Below are 23,892 nucleotides of genomic sequence, written 5' to 3'. Positions count from 1 at the left end.
CTGACCTTGAGTGACAGGAATGTTTCTAAAAAGTTACACATGTATCTTATTTTGGTAAGTGAAATCATTTAAAATATACCACTACAGCTAACTATAATTGTATTGTCAATTACATCCTTAAAACTAAGAATTCTTTCCTAAGATAAATTCTCCCTAAGTACAATAACTCAGAGTTACAAATTTTCTATAGGGGGCACACCTGTTCCTTTTTTGTCCAAGAAAGCCACACTTCAGTTGTGTCCTAATAAAAGGACTTTTCATCAAAGTGCCTTTAGCAAGTTTCATTCTATAAGTCGAAAGCTTATATTCTCCCTATAACAAATTGTTTGCTTCTATTTGTGCCCTGCCTCAATGACTGTTTTGCCTGAAAGTCAGCGAGACTCTCGAGTCAGACAAAACCAGGTTCGGCTACTTCTCACGAAGTGTGTCCTTATGCAGATTATTAGCATCACTAACCTCAGTTTATTCATCTTCCACCGAGTGGCGATAATAATATTTATAAAGTTGTGCAAAGAACTAAACAAAACAATGCCAATGGAACAATATCTAATACAATCTTTGGCTTATAATAGGGAATCAATAACTGGTAACTATTATTATTCACAGTCTACAATGAAAATTTCGCCGATATTATTGATTGGTGTATTTGTTTTATTCTCCTGATTTAATGCCTTCAACAATTAAATTAAGTTCATAACACCAGGTTTCATAGCGATAGGCCATGCGGATTTGGGCCACATTTGTCTTTCGGATATCATTTCCAATAGGACCTTCCTCAAGATAATTGGCACCCAGAAACTTTGCTTTCTCCTGTAAGAGAAAAAGAAAGAGAATGGTTGTTTTCTCTTTTCCCCCTGATATAGACATTTATTACATCCTCCACAAAGATTCCTTCCTTATGTTCGCTATAGGCCAAAGGAAAACAATAAACCATTAAAAGCGCTCATCCAGTGCCTCAATGTGCATGGGCTGCTGAGAAATCCAGGGTATTTTCTTTCCCTTGCCCAAAAAGCATGGCCAGAAAAACAAAATAATTCCTTCTAGTCCCTATCCCATAGTAACATCATATGATTTATGAAATAAAAAATTTTTTGTGGTCTTTTTAGGGCTGCACCCTTGGCATATGGACGTTCCCAGGCTAGGGGTCGAATCAGAGCTGTAGCCGATGGCCCATACCACAGCCACAAACTCCAGACCTGAGCTGCATCTGCAACCTACACCACAGCTCATGGCAACGCTGGTCCTTAACCCAATGAGCGAAGCCAGGAATTGAACTCGCTTCCTCATGGATACTAGTCAGGTTCATTACTGCTGAGCCATGACAGGAACTCCCTGAAATAAATTTTTAACATATGTTTCCCCAACTAATTTTTCAATATTCAAGTTACCGGATTCTATGCTCAGAAAAAGAAGAACAGTCAGTCAAGGGCAGGTCTACCTCATGAGAAATTCCACATTGCAAAACACTGTTTCTTGCCACTTCACACATATCACAGGTGCTCAGCTTGAAGACTTGTGCAGCAATGGCGTATTCTTCCATTAGGGGCTCCTTAGGTTATTTATTTGAGAAAAAAAATAGAAAAAGGAATGCATTAAAAGAAATAACAGCCATCCTGCACAAAAAGAATAGTGAAATGCTTTCATTTGGCTTTAAAATTCTGGGTGGTAAACCACAGTCAACAAAATAGACTTGCATTACTCACAATCCCATATGCGTACCTTGGTGAAGTGAAATTGCATCGGGTCATCTGTCGACAGTGAAATCATTAGCCCTTTCTGGAGAAAATCTAAAAAAGGATTTTTGGCATATTCTAGAAATAAGCTGTTGTTACTTAATGGTGACATAGCGATAGGAATCTGGGCTAAGAAAAACAGGTACTGTAACACAGGACTCTGAAAAGGAAACATGAAAAAATATTTTAAAATAAATAAGGAACATAAGCCAGAAATGTTAAAACCCCACAGTCTACCTCAAGTTTTAGCTTTCAACAAAACTATCACCTATTCTTTAAATTCCCCTGTAAAGAAGAATAATGGTTTTTAAATGTAAATATATTAGGAATAGGTTTATTTGGAATCGATTTTCAGAAGCATTGAGTCAAACCAAATTGTTGGATTTTTAATTGTCTAAGTTAGATGGTCCATCTCAGGCAAAAGACTTCACCTGGAAACATTTTTTTTTTTTTTTTTTTTTTTTTTTGTCTACAAGAAAGTTCTGACTCTTACAAGAGGCATTTTAAGACATGCTCTAACAAGAAATCTGGCAAAAACCAATTTAAGGTAAGCCAAGCTGCCTCTGATTTCTCCCTTGTCAGAGTCCTAAAATGGAAGCCAGGAGATTTGCATTAACTCTTCTCTGCCACCAACTAGCCAGGGAATCTTGAGCAAGTGCTTTTCCTTCTCTGCCTCTGTAAAATGAAATGCACCAAATAATCTTAAAAAATCTTTTTTTGCTCTAATTAGATTCCAGTGTTGATAATGACTTGTGACAGAATGATAACGGAAAAAATTCTGTTCCTCTAGTTCCAATATAAAAGCTAGCATTGAAAAGAGCTCCAACTCACCACAGCATGGGGAAGTTCCTAGGCCAGGGATTGAATCTGGGCCATCACAGAGCCACTGCAGTGACAACACTGAATCCTTAACCCACTGTGCCACAAGGGAACTCCCAACTCATCGTTTTCGTTGTTGTTGTCTTTTTTGGGGTCCTTTTAGGGCCTCACCCGCAGCATAAGGAGGTTCCCAGGCTAGGGGTCTAATCGGAGCTGTAGCCACCGGCCTACGCCACAGCCACAGCAATGCGGGATCCGAACTGCACCTGCGACCTACACCACAGCTCGTGGCAACGCCGGATCCTTAACCCACTGAGCAACCTCCTGGTTCCTAGTCGGATTTGTTTCCACTGAGCCACAACGGGAACTCTCCAACTCACCTTTTTTAAATTCAGGCCATGAGAGATATTATCGGCTGTCATGAATGCTGTCATGAGATGGGTGAGAGCTCCAGCTTCCCCACAGTGAGGTCGGAACAGAAACGTATTCATGCCTCGTTCCCTAGGGAAATGGAACTGCTATAGGAATCACAGGTGACTGGCTGGGTCCTGACAACAATTCTGGGCAGAGTGATGTATAAGCAAATCTGCTAGGAAAAATTAACACTCTGAAAGGGAGGAGGGCATCCAAAGGAAAACTGGCAATCCAAATCATAATCTTAATTTTTCCTAAACACAGACTTTTTGAAAAAGAAAAAAAAAAAAAAAAAAAAAAAGAGTCCATATAGGCTATGAGGGTATGGAGGAAAGTTAAGATTTGATGACCTGGACAGAAACGTCTTTAGTTTCCCCTCCAAATATATCGTTATTACCATGGCATCATTTCTCCTACGTAAATTTAAGGGGGAAATGTTTCCAGAAAACCCATTATAATATCCCTCTATTTATTCCTTACCCTGATATATCAAGAAGGATAAAATGTATGGAATTTTATAATAAACTGAACAGTGGTTAGTGTAAATTCTTAATTGTCCAAAGAAAAGACAAGGAACTGTGAAAGTTACTGAAGCCTCCAAAGGGTCCATTCCTGCCCTCTAAAAAAGTAAAGAAACTGAAGAAAAAAGCCAAGGGGCCAGTTGGTGGCATCCTGGCAATGCAGCACTGGCCCTCAACCATGACAGGGCCAACGTATGGCGGAAGGCATGTGTCACAGAGATTCCTCTTCTAGCTCCAGTTCACGTGGACTTACTTCCTCAAGCTGTTGAGCACCAAGATGTTTGCGTACATGTAATAGGTATAATAAGTGTAAGATGGATTCTTTTCCATGGTCCACTCCTGGGGCTTGGGGCTCTTGGAGGAGAACATGTGGCCACTGTGTTTGGACTCATCATCCACGCTGTCGAAGCCAGTAATCTGTCAGGAAAGGTGAACCACGCAGTGGGTTCAGTCTGAATGCAGGGTCCCAGCCCTCAGACAGACTTTCAGCTCCCAAAGGCATGGACCAAATGGCAGAAATAAGCATCAAGAATTATCATGGCTACATAGGCAGACTGGCCCATGCGCAGCCATAAGAAGGCAGGGTCATGCTTACGTGCTTGAGAAAGACACTGAGGTCTGGGTGAGCCTGGGGGTTGATGGTGGCCTCAAACACTGGCATGAAAATGTTCTCCAGCATCTTTCCAAAGTGTGGAAGGAAGTTCTTCAATCGGAACACATCGCTAGAGGCAAGAATGAAGAGAATTTAGGAGGAAAAGATTTTTGGACTGATAGTCCCAGTATGAGGGAAGCAGAGGACCACATGCCATGAGCAGGAAAAGACCTAGCATGTCCATCCTAGGTGCACTCTTCTTGGTCACCCCTGAGGAGGGATTCCATTAGAGTTTGGCATCAGAGGTACATATTTCTTGTTGGACAGCATGCCCTATCTCGTCTATAAACCCTCTATTGGTAAGAAAACGAAACCTTCACAGCTACGTCCGGATGGAGAATGAAGAGTTATAGGAGCTATGCCATAAAAGATTCGATGATTTTTATGTGTGTGCTATACAAGACGGTGACAGGAAACAGTTATCAAGAAGACCTCTGATATGCTGTAGCCAGGGACAATCCAACAAGTTCTTTTTTGTTTATTTATTTGTTTAATGGCCACATCTTCAGCACATGGAAGTTCCCAGGCCAGGGACTGAATCTGAGCTGCAGCTGCAAACTACGCTGCAGCTGTGGCAATGCTGGATCCTTTAACCCACTGCATCAGGCCAGGGATTGAACCTGAACCTCCGCAGTGACCCGAGCTGCTGCAGTTCCACAGCAGGAACTCCCTAACTCTTACACAGCCCTCGATATATGCCATCCACTCTTTCAAGTGGCCAGAAGTTATGATCTAATTTAAGCCTCATAACAACTCAATAAATAGGTACTGTTAGGACTTCATTTTTAAAATGAGGAAACCAAGGCCCAGAGGGATCATGTGATGTGCCCAATAAGCTAATAAACGGAAGAGGCAGGATTCAAGCATAGCCAGTCCAGGTCCAGGACCCATGCTCCTGGCCACCACACTCTGCCTTAATGGTATTAGACACAAAGTTTACCCCAGTCAAAAAGTTAACTTGGGGGAGGGGCTACAGAGACAGGATAAAACTCCTGCCTTGTTACAGGGCACACAGAACATAAAGGCAGTGGCCAGACCATATACAAATACTTAGATCAAAAAATCAGTGATATGAACATCCCTGAAGGCAATGAGTACTTAGCAGGTAATAATGCCATTGATAAATACTTATTGATTACGGAGAACTTGAGCACTTGCCAATGAGAGTATCAGCAGACAGTGGTAGAGGTTCTGATACAAGAAAAATGCACCTAAGGACAGATGCACGTAGGCAAGAATGACCTGGGCAGAGAGAGGAAGACCCAGAGAGAGAAAATATATAGTAAAATGTAAATAGTTCTTATCCTAGCTAAGTTTTAATCATTCACGATAAGTTATTGTGTGATCTGCATAAACGCCTGTGTTTTAAAAAACAAAACCAAAAATTATGTTGTTAGAAAACTGAACTGAAATGATCTTTGTAGGTCCTGTCTATGAACAAGATTGCTAAACCCAGGGAGTTCCCTGGTGGTCTAGTGGATAGGACTCAGCGCTATCGCTGCCAGTTCAATCCCTGGTCTGGGAACTGAGATCCCACATTCAGCCACTGCACACCAAGGCAAAAAAAAAAAAAGTTCTAAACCCAGGGTGGACAAACCAGACACCCAGGACCAGTACAGTTTAACAAAGCTTATTTCTATACAGATGTGCTGCCTATTCCTTGGTCATGCGGAGGAGGTGAGACAGGTGGGATGAAAGCAGGCTTTAGGGTTTCCGGTGGGCAGGTACGTACTAGATCCTGGGGACCTGGATCATCCATGTCATGTTGGGGCAGTAGATGCGGTTTTGGACGAACCAGGTAGACAGTTTGCTCCACTCGTCAGGACTGCGGCCATAGATTGACAGGCGAGGCTCAGCGTGCTGGTACTTGGCGTCCACCAAGTCTGCACCTACCTCCTGCAAAGCCAAGACAGGAGTCCAAAGCCAGGAATTCCCACCGGTCCCTCAGGGGTGTAAACCTGTGGGATCTAGGAAGATGAGTACTAAGAAAAACAGAAGAAATGTGAAAGGAAGTCAGAAGAAAACTATCAAGGTTAAGATCTAAGAGGACTGAGAGGTGAGGGAATCTAGTTCAAGTAAAAGACAATAGGAATGGACTCTAGAGAGAAAAAGCGTCAGACTAAGGATGATGAGACCCCAAAGCACTGCTGCAAAAGGGTCAGCTTTTCCTATGTCCCCTCTCTCCCAAAACACACATCTCCCAACTCCACATGTCATTCCTGCCCTCTAATGCTCAGATGTCACAAAGATCAGGGTAGATTCAGATCCTAACTCTTCCTGAACTGTAACTCCCCAATCCTGCAAGAGCCAGTTCCATCATCCCAAATCCATACCCTTAGTTTCTCTGCCCTAGGCATTGAGGACTTTAAAAATCATTATAGTGAGTGTTTCAGAAGAAATGACCACGTTCATTTGTTGCAGTGCTTGACCCCGGGAATAGCAGGAAATCATCCTTCTGCCCTCCCTTTCTTTCTCTCCTTCCTTCCCTCCTTCTCTACTTCCCCCTCCTCAAGAACCAGGCCGGGTATCATAAATCTGGGTGGTTCCTCCTCACCTTGATGATAGTGGCAAAATACTCCCCATTAATGTAATTGTCTGTCTTCAGGTAGAGGTCTCGGAGCTCACTTGCTCCCACAGGATTGTACTTGTCATTGAACTTATCAAAACGCTGGAAAGTCTGACGTCCCTGCATCAGGACACAGGAGCACAAGTGTATCATTATCAGAGCTGCCCGGACACAGAGAGTTAGGGAATGACCACAAGGAACAGGGGTCTGGTAGCAGGGGAAGGGGTTGCTCTCCAAGAATGGAATCCAGGATGGCTGACAATGACAGAACCCCCAAAACGTCCGTGGGTTCTTTCAGCCAGCATGGTGCTTACCAACATGGTTAAGAGGGCTCTGAGAAGGGAGAGGTTGTAGGAGAAAGGCATGTGGCCTTCTAAGCATGAGATGAAACTGACATTAGCTTTTCAACCTACAGCATGAACATCCAGAGAATCAACAGTCAGGTCGTAGGGATGCATTTTTAATTTAACAAAAAGTTCCTTTAGGGTCAGATTTTTCTCCTTGGTGCTATAGACCACTCTGTCGGCATCAATTTGGTAAGATTTCTTAATAAAGCGAAGCAGATGTTTCTGGTTCATGCACGCAGCCGCGTGGATATGGGTGTCCACCTGTGTGTACATTCAGAGAAGGAAAAACCGACAATCAGCCTTAGTGATGCTGCTCTATTAGAGGCTATGGGGGCTGCAGATCCCACTGTGATGGGAGAAAGGGGTAAATGGTAAGGGTGTGACCTGACAGCTGGTGGAGGTGGCCGAGCAAGAAAAGAACCCGTGGTACTTTTTTGTGCCCTTGAGAGGATGTGAAAGTTTAGGCTGGATGCAATAAGGGTGCCTGCTTCTCTTGGACATCTGTACATCCAATTTAACTCCTGCATTTGATCCACACAAAATTCTTAGGGATAATTCTCCATTCCTGAGACATAACTGAAGTGAAGTAGCTGCCACGGCTTTCATCCCTAAAGTGAGAAAGGACTGAAATGATGAAGCTGTGGCACCGCGATGGCACTTATGCATTAGATGGGTTTTTGCTGTTGTTGTGTCTTTGTTTTTTGGCCACTCCTGCAGCATGCAGAAGTTCTGGGGCCAGAGATCCAACCTGAGCCACAGCAGCAACCTGAGCCGCTGCAGTGACAACACTGGATCCTTAACCCACTGAGCTACCAGGGAACTCTTAGATGTTTTACAATTACAATTTTATAAGATGAAGTTTTGATAGATTAAGTAATTTGCTCAAGATTATACAGGCGGCTCAGCCAGGAGTTGGTCCTGAACCTCTGCTCCTATTTCCTACTCCCACCTCCTTGCAATCACTTAAATGGTCAGAAGACATCCTGGAAGTGTTTCTAGTTGATTTGTTTTCCACCAGCATTAGCTTATTTGATATTCACAATCCTCTTGTGAGCTAGATGAGCAGAATAATTCCCAGTTTTACAACTGAGGAAACTGAAACTCAGAAATATTTAATCCCTTCCCCCAGTGCCTTACACTCAGGAAGCAGAAGAAGAGAGACTAGAATGAAGATCTTCCAAAACCTAGAACAGCGGTTTTTGAGGTTTTATATATTTTGTTGTTTTGGTTGTTGATAATAACTATAATTTTTTATGGCAAGAATGTGGTAAACTTTTCCATGTAGGAAACAGTAGAAGTGGCATTTTAGTCTCTCCGACATAATCTATCTGCTTTCACTAAATTCCCCTGAGCCTGCAGAAATCTTACATTAATCAGAAAAGCAGTACCTTTCTGGTCCTGCTCAAGAAGTAATTGGGATAGTGTTTTTGTCCAGGAGTGACCTCTGAACAGCAAATGTACTTACCTTCCTGCAATTGTAAAAGTCCCGGTGAGGATTGTTCTTCAGCTCCTTCAACTCATCCATCTCATTGAGCATCTGATGGACCTGGAACTTGGAGGAGAGGAACTTCAGGCGCCGGTGGGTATAGGTCTTACTGTGGAAAATTAAATCACATAATGTAAAAAGTTCCGGACATTTAAGGAGGACAGTCACAATTTCAAAACCATCAGGACCCTTATCACTTACAGGAAACAATTATGTTTGTTTTGAAACGGAACAAATAGTTTGGCTTACTCTGCAGTTAATCTAATTTGAAAACTATTGGGCTCCAAATACATAATCGTTTCATCAAAGTTGGACAAAACAGTAAGAGGGGGTTTGGGCTTAAATCCTGCCTCAGTCACCTGGGTGACTTTGGGCAAATTAACTCATCAGAGTCTCAGCTTATAAATCTGGAATTATAACAATTATAAAAGTACCCGCCTCATAGAACAATTGCGAGGAGTAAAGGAAATCATGAATATGAAGGGTTTAACATAGTGTTTGAACATTGCCAGCAATCGGTAAATACTTAGTCTTACTATCAGCAGTAGTAATAGTAGCAGCAGATTAGGTCTTATACTTACACAGGCCCTTGGGCAATTAAAGCTAGTAAGAAATTCATATCATCTAAGAAGGTGTCCAGATTTGGGTAGGGAAGGGGCTTGGGCTCCTCTTTGCTGGCTGCTTCTTCATTAGGATAGACGTAAACCACACCGTCCTTCATTTTGAGGTGATAACCCAGGTTTTCCGGGAGGTTATCTGTTCGGAAGGGGTCTTCTCCCTTCTTCATAGGAGGGGTAAAGACTTTTTCAATAAAACACATGGTAATATATCAGCACATAGGATGAGTGACCACATAAAAATAACCAAAATTAAATACTATAAATCATTGTACAACTACAAATGTAATAAAATTCATGGAGTAATTAAAAAAATACTGGGGAGTTCCCGTCATGGTGCAGGGGAAACGAATCCGACTAGGAACCATGAGGTCACGGGTTCCATCCCTGGCCTGGCTCAGTGGGTTAAGGATACAGCGTTGCCGTGAGCTGTGGTGTAGGTTGCAGATGCGGCTCGGATCTGGCATTGCTGTGGCTCTGGCATAGGCTGGCAGCAACAGTTCCGATTAGACCCCTAGCCTGGGAACCTCCATATGCCGCAGGTGTGGCCCTATAAAGACAAAAAGACAAAAAACAAACAAAAAAACCCTAGGAGATCTCATTTATTTGCAGTTCTGTACATCACAGGTTGTAATTATCCAGAGCTAAGCTGAAGTTCATTTTTATAACGCTTTTCAAAAGTGACTCAATTAGTAGTATAAAGTGTAAGAATGATTTTCAAGTTCTTTAGAAGTGCTGTTTATATAATTGCTATATACTTACAACTAATTTTAATAATTTAATAAAGTTTATAAAAGTCTTCCTGTTTAGAGCATTTTGTTGTTATAATTGCATAGAAATAAAAGTAAAACTATAGTTAAAAAGCAGTTTGAACCTTTTCCTTGTTTAAACCTTTTCTATTAGTCTTAATTTAGAATGGCTATTTTTTAGTAGACTTAATTTTCTAGAACTGTTTTAAGTTCACAGCAACACTGAGCATCAAACACAAGTTTGCATGTACCCCTATCCCCACACAGGCACAGCCTTCCTCACTATTCACACCTCACATCAGAGTGGCTACAGTCGATGAACCTACGCAGACACATCACTATCATCCAAAGTCCATAATGTTGACTTTAGGGTTCACTCTTGGTGGTGTACATTCTCTGAGGTTTGACAAATGTTTTTATAATGACATGAATCCACCCTTATAGTATCATACAGAATGGTCTTACTGCTCTAAAAAATCCTTCGTGCTCCATCTGGAGTGGTTTTAATATAAATGGAAATATAAAATAAATTCTTATTTTAAGAGTGGTCATTTTTGAAGTTCCCATCATGGTGCAAGTGGAAACAAATCTGACCAGGAACCATGAGGTTGCGGCTTCGACCCATGGTCTTGCTCAGTGGTTAAGAATCTGGCGTTGTTGTGAGCTGTGGTGCAGGTCGCAGATGTGGCTGAGATCCTGCATTGCTGTGCCTGTGGTGTAGGCCAGCAGCTGTAGCTCTGATTCGACCCCTAGCCTGGGAATTTCCATATGCTGCGGGTGAGGCCCTAAAAAGCAAAAAAAAAAAAAAAAAAAAGAATGGCCATTCTTATTATATTTTCCACCTTTTAAAGCCCATACAATATTTGCTAAAGGATTTGAGGAGGAATAATGTGGATAAGGGCCTCCTTCTTTCTACTGCTAACAGTTTCAACCTAAGAAAGTCAAGAATGAATTCCACACTGTCACAACCTTGAAAACACTCCTTTACTTTCAACAAGATGTGCCCAAGGCATCAGAAAGTCTCCGGTTTATGAGGACAAAGACCACCAGCGTGAGAAAAATAATATAGAAAGAAAAAGTTTGCACATTTTCTATCTAAAAGAGAGATATGAAACATGAAAGAAGTGAAACAGTGCATTGCTACAGTTTTAACAACATAGCAGTTTAATAATTCAATAACCTTAAATATTTGCCTCCCCTGAAATTTCAATTCTAGAATCTAATCCTAAAGCTATAAAGCAACGGCTCAAGGATGTTTACCTAAGGATGCCTATTGTAGCCTTGTTAGAAATTAATTTTTAAAAGTCAGAAATCTAAATGCCCACAATGAGTTAAATGAATAATGATATGTCATAGACTAGAAATTGTTAAATTGTGAAATTATCAAAATCTGATGGTTTTAATATATGCACTCAACTTTTACAAGACAGTGTGGAAAAAATGAGATATATAAATAAAGTGCAATGGAAAGGATTTGAGGAGGAATAATGTGGATAAGGACCTAGAATCTAGAATCTTTTTATTTTACTTTTTTTTGGCCATGCCCTTGGCATGCTAAAGTTCCCAGGCCAGGGATCGAACCCACTGAGCCACCAGGGAACTCCCATGTAGTTTACTTTTATCTACAGGTCAGAGGAAGGCAGGAAATGATGATGTTTGAGCTGCACCTTGAAGGATGAGATTGGATCTGGATATTCAGGCGTACAGCGAAAGTGTGAAGGGAAGGGCACTGCAGCACAGGGCACAGCATGGCAACAGTTCAGAGACAGGAATGTGCTGAACTAGATGGAGGACAGGGCATACTTCCAAGCAGAACAAAGAGTTCAAAGGTGGAGTAAGGAGGTAAGTCTATAAAGAGAGTGAGGAGTTCCCGTCGTGGCTCAGTGATTAACAGATCCGACGAGGAACCATGAGGTTGCGGGTTCGATCCCTGCCCTTGCTCAGTGGGTTGGGGATCCGGCGTTGCCATGAGCTGTGGTGTAGGTTGCAGACAGCAGCTTGGATCCCACGTTGCTGTAGCTCTGGCAAAGGCCGGCAGCTACAGCTCCGCTTGGGCCCCTAGCCTGGGAACCTCCATATGCCACGGTTGCAAAGACAAAAAGACAAAAAAAACAAAAACAAAAACAAACAAACAAAAAAACAAAACAAAACAGAGATTGAGTGTGCAATTCTGATAATAAATAAATAATAGATAAAAAAACAGAGTTAGTAGGCCAGATGGTGGTAGGCCTTGAATGCCAGGCTAAAGACTGGACTTTGAAAGTAACGGGGAGCGGTTGAAGATTTTTGTCAGGAGGCAGATGTGCTTAGATCCCTGTTATAATAGCTGGTACCAAAGTGAGGATGAACCAAAGGGGAATGAGATCAGAATTTCACAGAGCAGGGAGTTCCCGTTGTGGCACAGTGGAAATGAAGCTGACTAGTGTTCATGAGGATTCGGGTTTGATCCCTGGCCTCGCTCAGTGGGTCGGGGATCTGGTGTTATTGTGAGCTGTGGTGTGGGTTGAAGATGTGGCTCAGATCCCGTGTTGCTGTGATTGTGGCGTAGGCCAGCAGCTGTAGCTCAACGGGACCACTAGCCTGGTAACTTCCATATGCTGTGGGTGTGGCCCTAAAAAGAAAAAAAAAAAAAAAAGAATTTCATAGCGTAGTGAGGAAGCTATTACAATAACCTGGACAAAGAGAAATACAGGCCTAAATTAGTGCTTGGGGAATGGTGGAGAGGTACGTTCTGAGAGATGATGTACAGATTGAATCAAGTGATTGGGCACTTGGGTAGGACAGAGCATGGTGCCAAAGGTGAATATGGTATTTTTTTCCTTCTTTTTTCTTTTGCTGCACTCATGACATGGAGAAATTCCTGGCTTGGGAGCCACAGCAGTAACCTGAGCCATAGCACTGATAATGCCAAATCCTTAGCCACTAGGTGACCAGGGAACTCCGACTATGGTATTTTAAAGCTGGGTTATTTACAATGACGGAGCACATTTAATAGCTAGTAGTTAAACCTAAAGCTATATTCCAGACATTATATAAGAAAATGACTCACCGGGATAGAAGCTCTCCTTTGCTACCCAAGCCTCACCGTCAATATTCCTCAAATACTTGGAAGCGGTTTTTGGAAACCTCTGAAACGACTTCTGCATGTACTTCTCCCGTATACACAATGCCCGATAAAGACCTTTGCAAACCATTTCAAAATCTTCCACTGTAACCTACCAAGAGAATTTCAGAGTAGCTCCTGTGAAAATCAGAGACATGCTAAAGCTTGTCTTAGGCACCTCCCAGCTCTCCTGGGGTCGCAGCCCCTGCTGAGCCACCTCCACCCACTCGGCTGCTTCCCACTCGACCTGGGCCCTGGTCTCCCTCCAGGAGCAGCTCCTAAAATTTTTCTCACTCTTTCATTTCTACCAAAATGTATTTGTCCTTCGAGTCTTTCCTTAGAGTCTCATGTCCGGTTTTTGCTAGAAGGCAGTGATTATCTAGCAAGTATGAGTAAAAGAACCCATTCTAACATGGAAAATGCTTCCTCCTGATGACACAGAGATATTTTAGGTATGGGCTTCTGAAGATAGTCTCTCAACTGAAAGATAAGGTTGGTCTAATTTGAGAATTCAAACCATCTGCTGCTCAGTGGGGGAAATATTGGAGAGTGAATGAGGTGTCACACACACTCCTCAAATCTTGTCCTGCATGCATTACCTTCTGTAGCTGTAAATGGCTCAGAACATCGTCCTGTAAGCAATCATTGGGATGGTTTTAAAGAGAACTTTAACAAAACGAAAATTAAATGCTATTTTGACTGTAAAAGAAATAAGCTGTGAGTGACAGTTCCTGACAAATGTTGAGCTTGAGAACGTACATTTCTGAAGTTCAACTGTGTAACATAATGAATTTTTTTAAAATGTTATTGGAGTATAGTTGATTTATGATGTTCTGTTAGTTTCAAGTGTACAGCCAAGTGAATCATTACACATATACACACATCCATTCTTTTCCAGACTGTTTCCCGTATAGTTATTCCAAGGAGAACTTTGTGACTAAAAATAGATTCTCGAGTAAAATTTTCTCAGAACTGCTGAAAATTTCCTAAGCTGATCTATTTCCCCTGCTCCATCCCAGACTGCTGGTGGGGCCTGGCATGCCCAAGCACTTATAACTTGAAATCACTGCATACTTATCACCAGAGTTGGATGACTTTCTGAGACCCATGTAAGTTTGTTCCCAGGGATTTGAGGTCCAGATATTGATTCTAATCAGTCGAAATTCTTTTTAAAGACCAGCTGACCTTGGCCAAGAGCATCTGGGACAAGTGATAGGCCTGGGAATCTGCTTCCAATGGTATGCTTTTTCCTTTGCCACCTAATAGGCTGCTAACCTCTCAGATCCCAAGGACAGTGCTGTATCTTTTTTTTTTTTTTTTTTTTTTTTTTTTTTTTGCTTTTTAGGGCCGCACCTGCAGCATATGGAGGTTCCTAGGCTAGGGGTCTAATCGGAACTGTAGCTGCCGGCCTACGCCAGAGCCACAGCAATGCCAGATCGGAGCCGCATCTGTGACCTACACCACAGCTCATGGCAACGCTGAATCCTTAACCCACTGAGCAAGGCCAGGGATCGAACCTGCAACCTCATTATTTGTAGTCAGATTCTTTTCCACTGCACCACAACGGGAACTCCAAGAGCTGGATCTTATATACCTTCGCATCCTAGCACTTAACATGCAATGCCTGACACAAAGTAAGGTGCTCTATAAAGACTGATTAAATTGGGAGTTCCCATCGTGGTTCAGTGGTTAACGAATCTGACTAGAAACCATGAGGTTTCGGGTTCGATCCCTGGCCTTGCTCAGTGGGTTAAAGATCCGGCATTGCCATGAGCTGTGGTGTAGGTTGCAGACGCGGCTCAGATACTGCATTGCTGTGGCTGTGGCGTAGGCCAGTGGCTACAGCTCCGATTAGACCCTAGCCTGGGAACCTCCATATGCCGCAGGAGCAGCCCTAGAAAAGGCAAAGAGACAGAAAAAAAAAAAAAAGACATTAAATTGAATTGTTGTTTATCTGGAATGAATGGCCTTGGAAATTTGGATCTAATTCCCCATTTACCTCTCTGTTCAGTTACAAGGGTGAAGACTGACTCCAGTACAGACTACAACCAGGTGGGGCGTTGCTCAGTAGCTCAGCCACCTTCAGCCAACAGGTGTAGCAACATACTTGTGTCTTCAAAGTCTCTATGGGACAAGGTTTCAGGCACCCTCCAGCTCTTACAGGAGGAGAAGCTACTCCCTGACTTCTGTGAACCTTGTCCTTCCTTTCATTTTCTTTCTTTTTATTCCTTTTGCATTTCCATCAAGCACATAGGGATTAAGTCGATTGCCTAATATTTGTGGCTTTTTTTTTTTTTAAGGGTTCCTCAGCATATGGAGTCTCCCAGGCTAGGGATCAAATTGGAGCTGTAGCTGCTGGCTTATACCACAGCCATAGCAACACAGGATCCAAGCCGAATCTTCCACCTACACCACAGCTCATGGCAACGCCGGATCCTTAACCCACTGACGAGGCCAGGGATCCAACCTGCATCCTAATGGATACTAGTCAGATTTGTTTCTGCTGAGCCACGGAGGGAACTCCTAATATTTGTGGCTTTTTGAACTCTGGACCTTTCCAAACTTTGTTGTTCATTGTTGCTATCAAACATTTTGTTTGGGCTATTTAGTGTCTAAAACCCTTGCTATCTGTAGAACACTCAGATTATCATAGAGATAATGAATAAACAAAAATAGGGTCCATTTCATTGCTCTGTCACTTTTAAATATCTTAGGACTGACCCTAAGTGGGTCAGTTACATGAGAAGGGGGCTTAGGACTGGTCGTTAAAACTATATTTGGAGCATAGGCTAATGGCTAAATAGCAGTTTCACCAATACGATGCTGATTCTGCAAGTCCCTGTGGCAGAGATTTATTAATTGACCAACTGTTTTGGATAGGACAAGTGGGTCAAGTTGTTTGCAACCTGAATTTACTCTCCATGTGGCATCCTAGAGTCTGTTCCAAGCAATAATCTACTGTGTAAGCATGTGCAGTGAAATCGGAGAGGGCAGTTGGTGGAAAAACAATAGCCCCCTTAGAATGTTCCAACTTATCTTTTTTTTTTTTTTTTTTTTTTTTTTTTCCTTTTCTAGGGCTGCTCCTGAGGCATGCAGAGGTTCCCAGGCTAGGGGTCTAATTGGAGCTGCAGCCGCTGGCCTACACCATAGCTACAGCAATGCAGGATCTGCGACCTACACCACAGCTCACGGCAATGCTGGATCTTTACCCCACTGAGCAAGGCCAGGGATCAAACCCGCAACCTCATGGTTCCTAGTCGGATTCGTTAACCACTGAGCCACAATGGGAACTCTCAACTTATCTTCTTTTCTCTGGTCTCTCAACTCTTTTTTTCTCTTCTCCCTCGCTTTCCCCTGATCTGTTTTCTTCCAATTGGTTTTTGGTACCTGCAGCCCTTCTCTCCATCCTAGGTCTGCTCTGTGTCCATTTTTGCCCAAGAGCCCTTCCCCCTCTCCCCGTGCTTCCCGGTGGCTCCCTTTCCTGCTTTATGATCCCTTCGGTGGGACTAGTCCAGATGCTCCTCTCTTCGGCCAAAATCTGTCCACTGCATTCTGTAACAACACATACACCACATTCTACTGCAAGCAATGAAATAAAGGAGGAGAAAGGTGAGATGATAAAAGCAAAACATGGAGGGAGGGATAAATTAGGAGGTTGGCTTTAACATATACACACTACTGCATCTACAGTAGATAAGTAACAAGGACCTACTGTATAGCACAGGGAAATCTACTCGATTTGATCTAATAACCTATATGGGAAAAGAAGCTGAAAAGGAATGAATATATGTACATGTATAACCGATTCACTTTGCTGTACACCCAAAACTAACACAATGTTATAAGTCAACTCTACCCCAATAATTTTTTTTAAAAAAAAAGCAAAACAGAAATGGAAGTCCTAGCACATCAGTATCAAAATGCAATTATGCAATATAACAAAGGACAGGGGAGCAACACCTTCCTCAAAAGGAACTGAGGAAGGAAAGAAGCTGAAATAATCAAGCCGAGTATCTTCCCAGCAGATACAGCTGAGGGGCAAGAAGAACTCACCCCAGAGGCATAATCACCAGTGATCTGCACCCTCTGAAAATCAGGCACTGTCTGATAAGTGGGAGATGTAGAGATGTACTCGTCAATGTGGGACAGCTTGGTGGAAGAGGCTTCACTTTGTGGAACAGACAAGCTAATGGTCTTCCGTCCAAAGAAACGCTTTTTTCTGTGTTTGAAATGGAAAAATAAAATGGCGTAACGTTATCTTCATTGGGAATTTCATGGCAATAAAATTTTTTTGGCCACTCCCATGGCATGCGGAAGTTCCTGGGCCAGGGATCAAACCGAACCGCAGCAGCAGCAACCCAAGCCACCACAGCCCTTTGTTAGGTCCTATGGAGGATGCCGAAGAAGGTAGATTGTTGTTCTTTCTTTAAAGATACAAAACCAAGGAAAGCACAGCAGTATGATCTCTTCATCATGAAGCTGGTGGGGGTGGGGGGTGCTGTGAGGACAGGGTTCCACGTAAGGGGTCAGTGACAGGTTTGAGGACTAGCCTGTGGCACAGAGTGACAGAAAGTACTAGAGTAGTTCAAACAAGGAAAAATGAACAGGCTCTGTGGAGAGGGATCTGTTCAGGGAGGGCAGTAATTATGCACCAGAGGCATAGGATAGGCAGGGCATGAGGGCAGAAACAGAGGGCTGTGTCCTTGAGACCAGGAGGAGTCGGACTGGCTGGAGGACAGGAGTCCTATCAGTCAGCCCGGCACTAAGGTTGACTAAGGACAGGGTCTGTAGATGAAGCTCTTGGGTTCCAGTTTCTACGCCTATAGTGGGGAAATTGACAGTGTGCACAGCAGCCGTCAGCCTGCTTTGGTTTGGACTAATCAAGGAGTCGATTGTGTCCTCTGGCTTGGGAGGATAGGGAGGCTGCAGCTAAAGGGAGATGTGGGTGACAGCAGTGGGAGGCACTGTTTTCTTGTCTAGTCATTGTAACTTTGCCCCAGCTCATTCTGTGTGGGGTATGTGGGGCTCGGGAGGCGGGTGGATTTTTAACTCTGGCAGAATTTCTCCTCCAAGTTGAAGCATCGTTCAAACAGACTAAACCATCTTCCCTGATATTGCCCCTTCCTTGTGTCCCAACGCACTAAGCATTCCCCTTGTACACTTACCTCCTGCTTTCTGTGGGGGTGGACAGAGCCTCCAGCTGGAATATGTGTGCTTGCATCTCATGATGAGAAATTGGACAGATCTCATCCACATCAAAGGGGGAGATCTCATGACGGCCTCCCTCATCTTTGACTTCAGAGGCAAACACTTTTTCAGCAAAGCTACGCGTTGCGTCATCAAGGTCTAAAAGAGGTTTTCACATGTTAATATTCAAGCATTTTCTCAAAAGTCATCCGAGAGTTTTTTCTACGGGTAAGGTGCACGGCTAAGGACTACCCCGAGTACACGGCTCTCCTGCTCTCCAGCGAGAGTCCCAGACACCTGATGGAGCTTAACGCCTACTCTCTTTCTGTGTGGGTTGCTTGGAAATCTGTGCTCAGAATCATGGGTCAGATTCTTATAACAAACTTTAGAAGAGTCCTAAAGATGGGATTGGGCTCTTGCAGGACGAACACTTAATACAAGATCACCTGTTTCTGACGGGGCTAAGTTTGATTTCATAGTCACCATGCAGCACAGTCGTTCTCACTGGGTTGGTGGAGTTTTTCTGATGGTTTTAAAGATGTAGATAGGGTAGTTGGTCCTTGGCATTTTTCTTCCTAAAGAACCAGTGATCTAAGTAGTTCTGAGAGAGAAAGGTGTGCTTTAGGGCCTTTCCTCCTCTGTTGCACGTCACAATCTTTTTTTTTTTTTTTTTCCCCCTCAAATCCTGACAACTTGGTGGTATGCCGGTGTCTGGGGGAAGGTGATAACTAAAATCCACTACCTCGTGTTGGGAGTCCCATTTCGTGTGAACGCGTTGCACTTCCATCATGAATGACCCTTGGAAGCCAATTTTATGTTTACATGCCTTAATTTTCCCATTCTTAACATGAGTAGAGGGATGACTTTTATCTTGGCAATGAGCAACCCCAGGACCCTCAGGATATAAGAGAAAAGGTTTCATCATACAGGGTGGTGGTGGCCATTAAGTATCTGCCTTTCTGTTAAGTTCCATTGTATGTTCCAGATTCCCAAGTGTTTCCATCTGAATAGCCATTACCTCTAATACTTCTAAAAGTCTCTTGGTATTTCCAGAAAAGAGCAGGTAGCAAATAATGAGAAGGGCAAACAGCTAGATATTTGAAACAACGGTAGAAAACAGAAACGTTGACGTGATGACAAATCAAACTGCATGCAGAAAGATAGATTCTCCCCATCCCTGCCCCATCAATACCTCTATGTCCTCCAACATGACACATTTTCGATTATAATTACGTAAGTGTAATGTGTTCAAGTATGGTTCTGCACTTATCACCTCCTTTACCTTCCTTGGTTTCAGTTTCCTTACCTATCAAGTGGAGCACTGATACCTACCAAGTCTCACTCACAAGGCTGTTGTGATATCAAGTGAGTTAATATGTGTGGAAATGCACTTTTAAAGCAATTATTTTTTTTAGGGCATACGGAAATTCTCAGGCTAGGGCTCAAATTGGAGCTACAGTTGCCAGCCTATGCCACAGCCACAGCAGTTGGGATCCTAGCTGCATCTGCAACCGACACTGCAGCTCACAGCAACACTGGAGCCTTAACCCACTGAGCAAGGCCAGGGATCGAACCCATGTCCTCATGAATACTAGTTGGGTTCATTACTGCTGAGCCACAATGGGAACTCCTGAAGCAATTTTTTAAAGGAAAAGAAGCCACCAGATTAAAGTGAATGATATAGGTTGATAACATTAACTACACATGTATTTGGTATTTGGGGTTAGCTTTGGCTATTGAGGAAATGATAAATGATATGGCTTAGTACAGGCTGAAGCATACATTAGAAATAGTAACTGATTCATAACCTCACCAACACTTACACTCAGGTCAGCCAGTTTTTAAACCTGGCTGGTCACACCAGAGTAACAGAGAAGCCCACTGTGTTGGCTGAACTTCATGCATCTATTTGTCTCATTGAACTCAAGCACTTCCTGAAACTGAAAAGCAACTTTGGATGCTATACCTGGTTTTTTGGCAAGCACCATGAACCACAAAGGAACAAACAAAACACTAAGTAGATACACTTGATGGCCTGAGAATGCCTCGCCAACCTACTGCCAGCTGTTCCCCCCAAAATAGTATCATTCCTTCCGGAGCATCACAAGCAAGCACATGCACCTCAAGGATGAATGACAAGCAGGAGTTAGAAGAAGTTTCATGCACAATGGAGAGCAAGTGGAAGTAGGCCAGTTGGTTATGATGATGATGAAGAGGAAGAGGGTAAAGATGACAATCACCTGGCTTGTCATCAGTCTGTGGCAATGCTGTTAGAGGCCCCAGGGGGGACAGTCTGGAAAATGGATTCTCAAGAACCAAATCCTGCTTGCTGGAGAGCTGGCTTTTCCAAAACAAGCATCTGTTATCTGGGATGGCATGTATCTCTGTATTTCATGGTTTTAAACGTTATTGTTTTTCCTAAGGTTATATCTCCCTAAGCCACTATAGAAAGCTGAAAAGTCTACTCTCAGGAAGTAGCTTACATTATCATCAGATATTATACGGTTGGATTATTTCCTTCCAATGCATCAACCAATTGTTTTGACTTCATGTAACCACAGCTGAAATTTGATTCCTAATTGAAGAGCTGTTGCCTTTTAAAAATACTTCAGGGAGTGGTGATGATTAGGGAAAGGAAAGAACGAAACTGGTATTTCACAAGACGAGCCAGTAAGATTTGGTAACCGTGAATTCATGGACTAAAGGACAGATGACTCCCTTGGGTTTGTAGAGATAACTGCTGAGCTCGTTTTTGAGCCTGTTTGAGATAAAGGAAGCATCTGAGTGGCAATGTCTTGAGGTTAGGACATCCGCATTTAGATAGAAAATAGATAAGAGAGTAGAAACCAGAAGGAGAGTGGGGATGGGGATGCAGAAAGGACACTAGACTAGGAGCGAGAGAAAGTGTCTGTGACAGCGGCAAAGCATTAATGACTAGGAGCCTCAGTGTTCATCATCATAAAAGGGGGATGTTAATAATAATAATGGCAACTTCAGAGAATTGTTCTAAAGATGAAATGACCCAGAAGTTGGGGATTATTATTATTAACATAAAAAGTCCAAGACTCTTGAGAAAAAGAATATCATGCTTGCTTCTTCACCCAACAGATTCAGAAAAACATGTGTATTTCTCAGCAGTGCTTTATACACGTGGAGGAAAGACAGGTTGCCTGCCTTTCATCGGCCACATCTCATCTCACAGAGCAACTCAGAGGCACTATGAGATACTTGCAGTCAGTGAAAGGCCAACTCTGCATTTGAGATGGAGTGGAAGATACATAAAAAGTCAGGATTTTATTTTAATTTTATTTGTTTTTTTCTAGGGCCACACCTGCGGCATATGGAGGTTCCCAGGCTAGGGGTCTAAGCGGAGCTGTAGCCGCCGGCCTATACCACAGCCACAGCAACGCCAGATCCGAGCCACATCTGCGACCTACACCACAGCTCACAGCAACACCAGATCCTTAACCCACTGAGCGAGGCCAGGGATTGGCCTTGAAACCTCATGGTTCCTAATCGGATTCATTAACCTCATGGATCCTAGTCGGATTCATTAACCACTGCCCCATGACGGGAACACCCGATCTTATTTTTTTAAATGGGGTTTCATTTTATCTGGTCATGAAACTTTACCGTAAATTTTTTACATTGGAGTTGAGGGTCTACAAAGGTAAGATTCAGTAGAGCCCCTTAGCTAGTGTCTAAAGGACAATATTATTTTATTTCAAAATAGCAGATGAATGCTCCATGAGGTTCTCTTTAAAAGATGGATTTTTATTGGAGTCAGGAAAATCCATGAGTTCATTTGCTACACTCTGGGTGATCCATGGTCATTATAAATATTTGCTGGCTATCACTTAATAAACACTGCTGAAAAATAGCTATGTTTCTGAATTAAAGAATAGTATCTTTTAAAAATTGATACAATGGCAAAGGGCAGGAAAAATAATCCAAAATACTCACGTTTTTCTTCTGCTGTATGAAGTAAAATAGAACAAGATAAAATGTATGAACAACATTCAGAAATCATAGTGGCTGCTAATCAGTGCTTTGGAATAGAAATATGTAGGTTGATACAAGGAAGGGGTGTGGTGGAATGTGAGATTACATCTCTCTCCTCTGTTCTACAATTTGCTGCCATTAGAAAACCCTGGGAAGACAGTCATTATGTGCCTCTTCATTTTCTTTTCCTTTCTAATTTGTCTCTAAATTTATGTTTATAAGCTTATTGAGGTACTCTTTATAAAATGTGATTTTATTTGATTTTTTATTTTTATTTTTGCTGTGCCTGCTGAATGTGGAAGTTTCCAGGCCAGGGATTGAACCCAAGCTACAGCCGTGACAACGCCAGATCCTTAACCTGGTGCACCATCGGGGAACTCCAAATGTGATTTTTAAAAACCTGATGGAGAGATGGAAACCCTCACACAATGCTGGCAGCAGGCAAACTAAAATAGATCATTTGGTAAACAATTAACACCTACAAAACAGCTATTTCTGAGCATCTACTCTACTGAAATAATCCTTAAACATGGAAACATTTTTAGTTATAAATATTATTGTCAGAGAATATTCATACTTAAAAAATCATAAAGAGGAGTTTCTGCTGTGGCGCAACAGGAGTGGTGGTGTCTCTGCATTGCCAGGATGCAGGTTCCATCCCTGGCCCAGTGCAGTGGGTTGGAGGATCAGGTATTGCCACAGGTGTGGCTTGGATCTGATCCCAGGAATTCCATATGCCTCAGGGCAGACAAAAAAGAAAAAAAACAAAAACAAAAAAAAATCATAAAGGTTAGTTAAGAAAATCATAAAGGTTAGCTAAGAGGTTAGTTAAGAAAATTGGAATATTACATAGCCATTTAAAATCATGTTTAGGAAGAATGTGGAGTACCATGGTAAATAATTAAGTTATAATATGAAATCAAAAAAGGGCAGGATTCATAATATAATCTCAACTGTATTTTTTTTAAATCTTTAAATTTGAAAGGAAACATTTCAAAAGAAAAACACTAAGAGGTTAAAAGTGTTATCTTCGGATAATGGGATTGTGGTTGTATTTTATTTCCAATTTTTCTAAATTAGTGTTTATTACTTTTATTTTTCAGTGAAATTTCTTTTTATTTCACCTGAAACATGGTATTACTTTTATAATGAGAATAACCTATAACATTATTATTTTAAAAATTAATCTGTGTACAAACCTGGATTGTGAACAAGCAGAATATACAGATTGGGTTAATACTGCTGTTATGCTCATGATTTTCAGCTAATAGCATAGCTACAAACATTATATAGGACTCTTCTCAGAAGTGTAGCAGTACAAGTTTTGTTTAGACTAGCAGAGTAGATATGACATATCTCACACAGTTTTCTCCTGAGATCATCAAGGATGCTATCCCATGATACAGTTTTAGAAGATTACCTTCCTCCTAAAACTAAAAACCGAAACCCTCTTGAAAACTTTGTCTTGTCTCTTCCTGAAATGTATTCATTAAAACTACCATGAACCCTAAAGAAAGGATTCCCAGAGCTGACATGATAGTTAAAGGAATGAGTGCACATTAAAAGAACTGAACTCTCCAAACACTTTTGCACACCTACCTGGAAGTTTCAACAGAGGCATTGTGCTGGGATCCTTGGTTCTAGGATAGCACAGTAGAAAGGAAGAGACAGGAGACTGTGAGGATGACTGACTGAC

At 42.3% G+C, this 23,892-nt stretch overlaps 1 protein-coding gene across 4 annotated transcripts; it reads right to left on the bottom strand.

Moving 5' to 3' along the window:
• Positions 1-630: 630 nt before the first annotated feature.
• Positions 631-23,892, bottom strand: AMPD1 (adenosine monophosphate deaminase 1). 4 transcript variants are annotated; one of them, NM_001123076.1, is given in 16 exon segments: positions 652-810; positions 1,439-1,549; positions 1,720-1,893; positions 2,933-3,053; positions 3,741-3,904; positions 4,083-4,209; positions 5,872-6,035; positions 6,694-6,825; positions 7,119-7,313; positions 8,518-8,647; positions 9,120-9,339; positions 12,954-13,119; positions 17,061-17,226; positions 18,173-18,353; positions 22,158-22,169; positions 23,796-23,817. In NM_001123076.1, coding segments are annotated over 16 exon segments (2,244 nt in total).

The sequence above is a fragment of the Sus scrofa genome, chromosome 4, assembly GCF_054392235.1.
Source record: "Sus scrofa isolate SSC_HxYL_T2T_F1_AM1 chromosome 4, Sscrofa_HxYL_maternal_Yorkshire_Landrace_v2.0, whole genome shotgun sequence".
Lineage (NCBI taxonomy): Eukaryota > Metazoa > Chordata > Mammalia > Artiodactyla > Suidae > Sus > Sus scrofa.
This window is presented reverse-complemented; position numbering and strand designations above follow the sequence as displayed.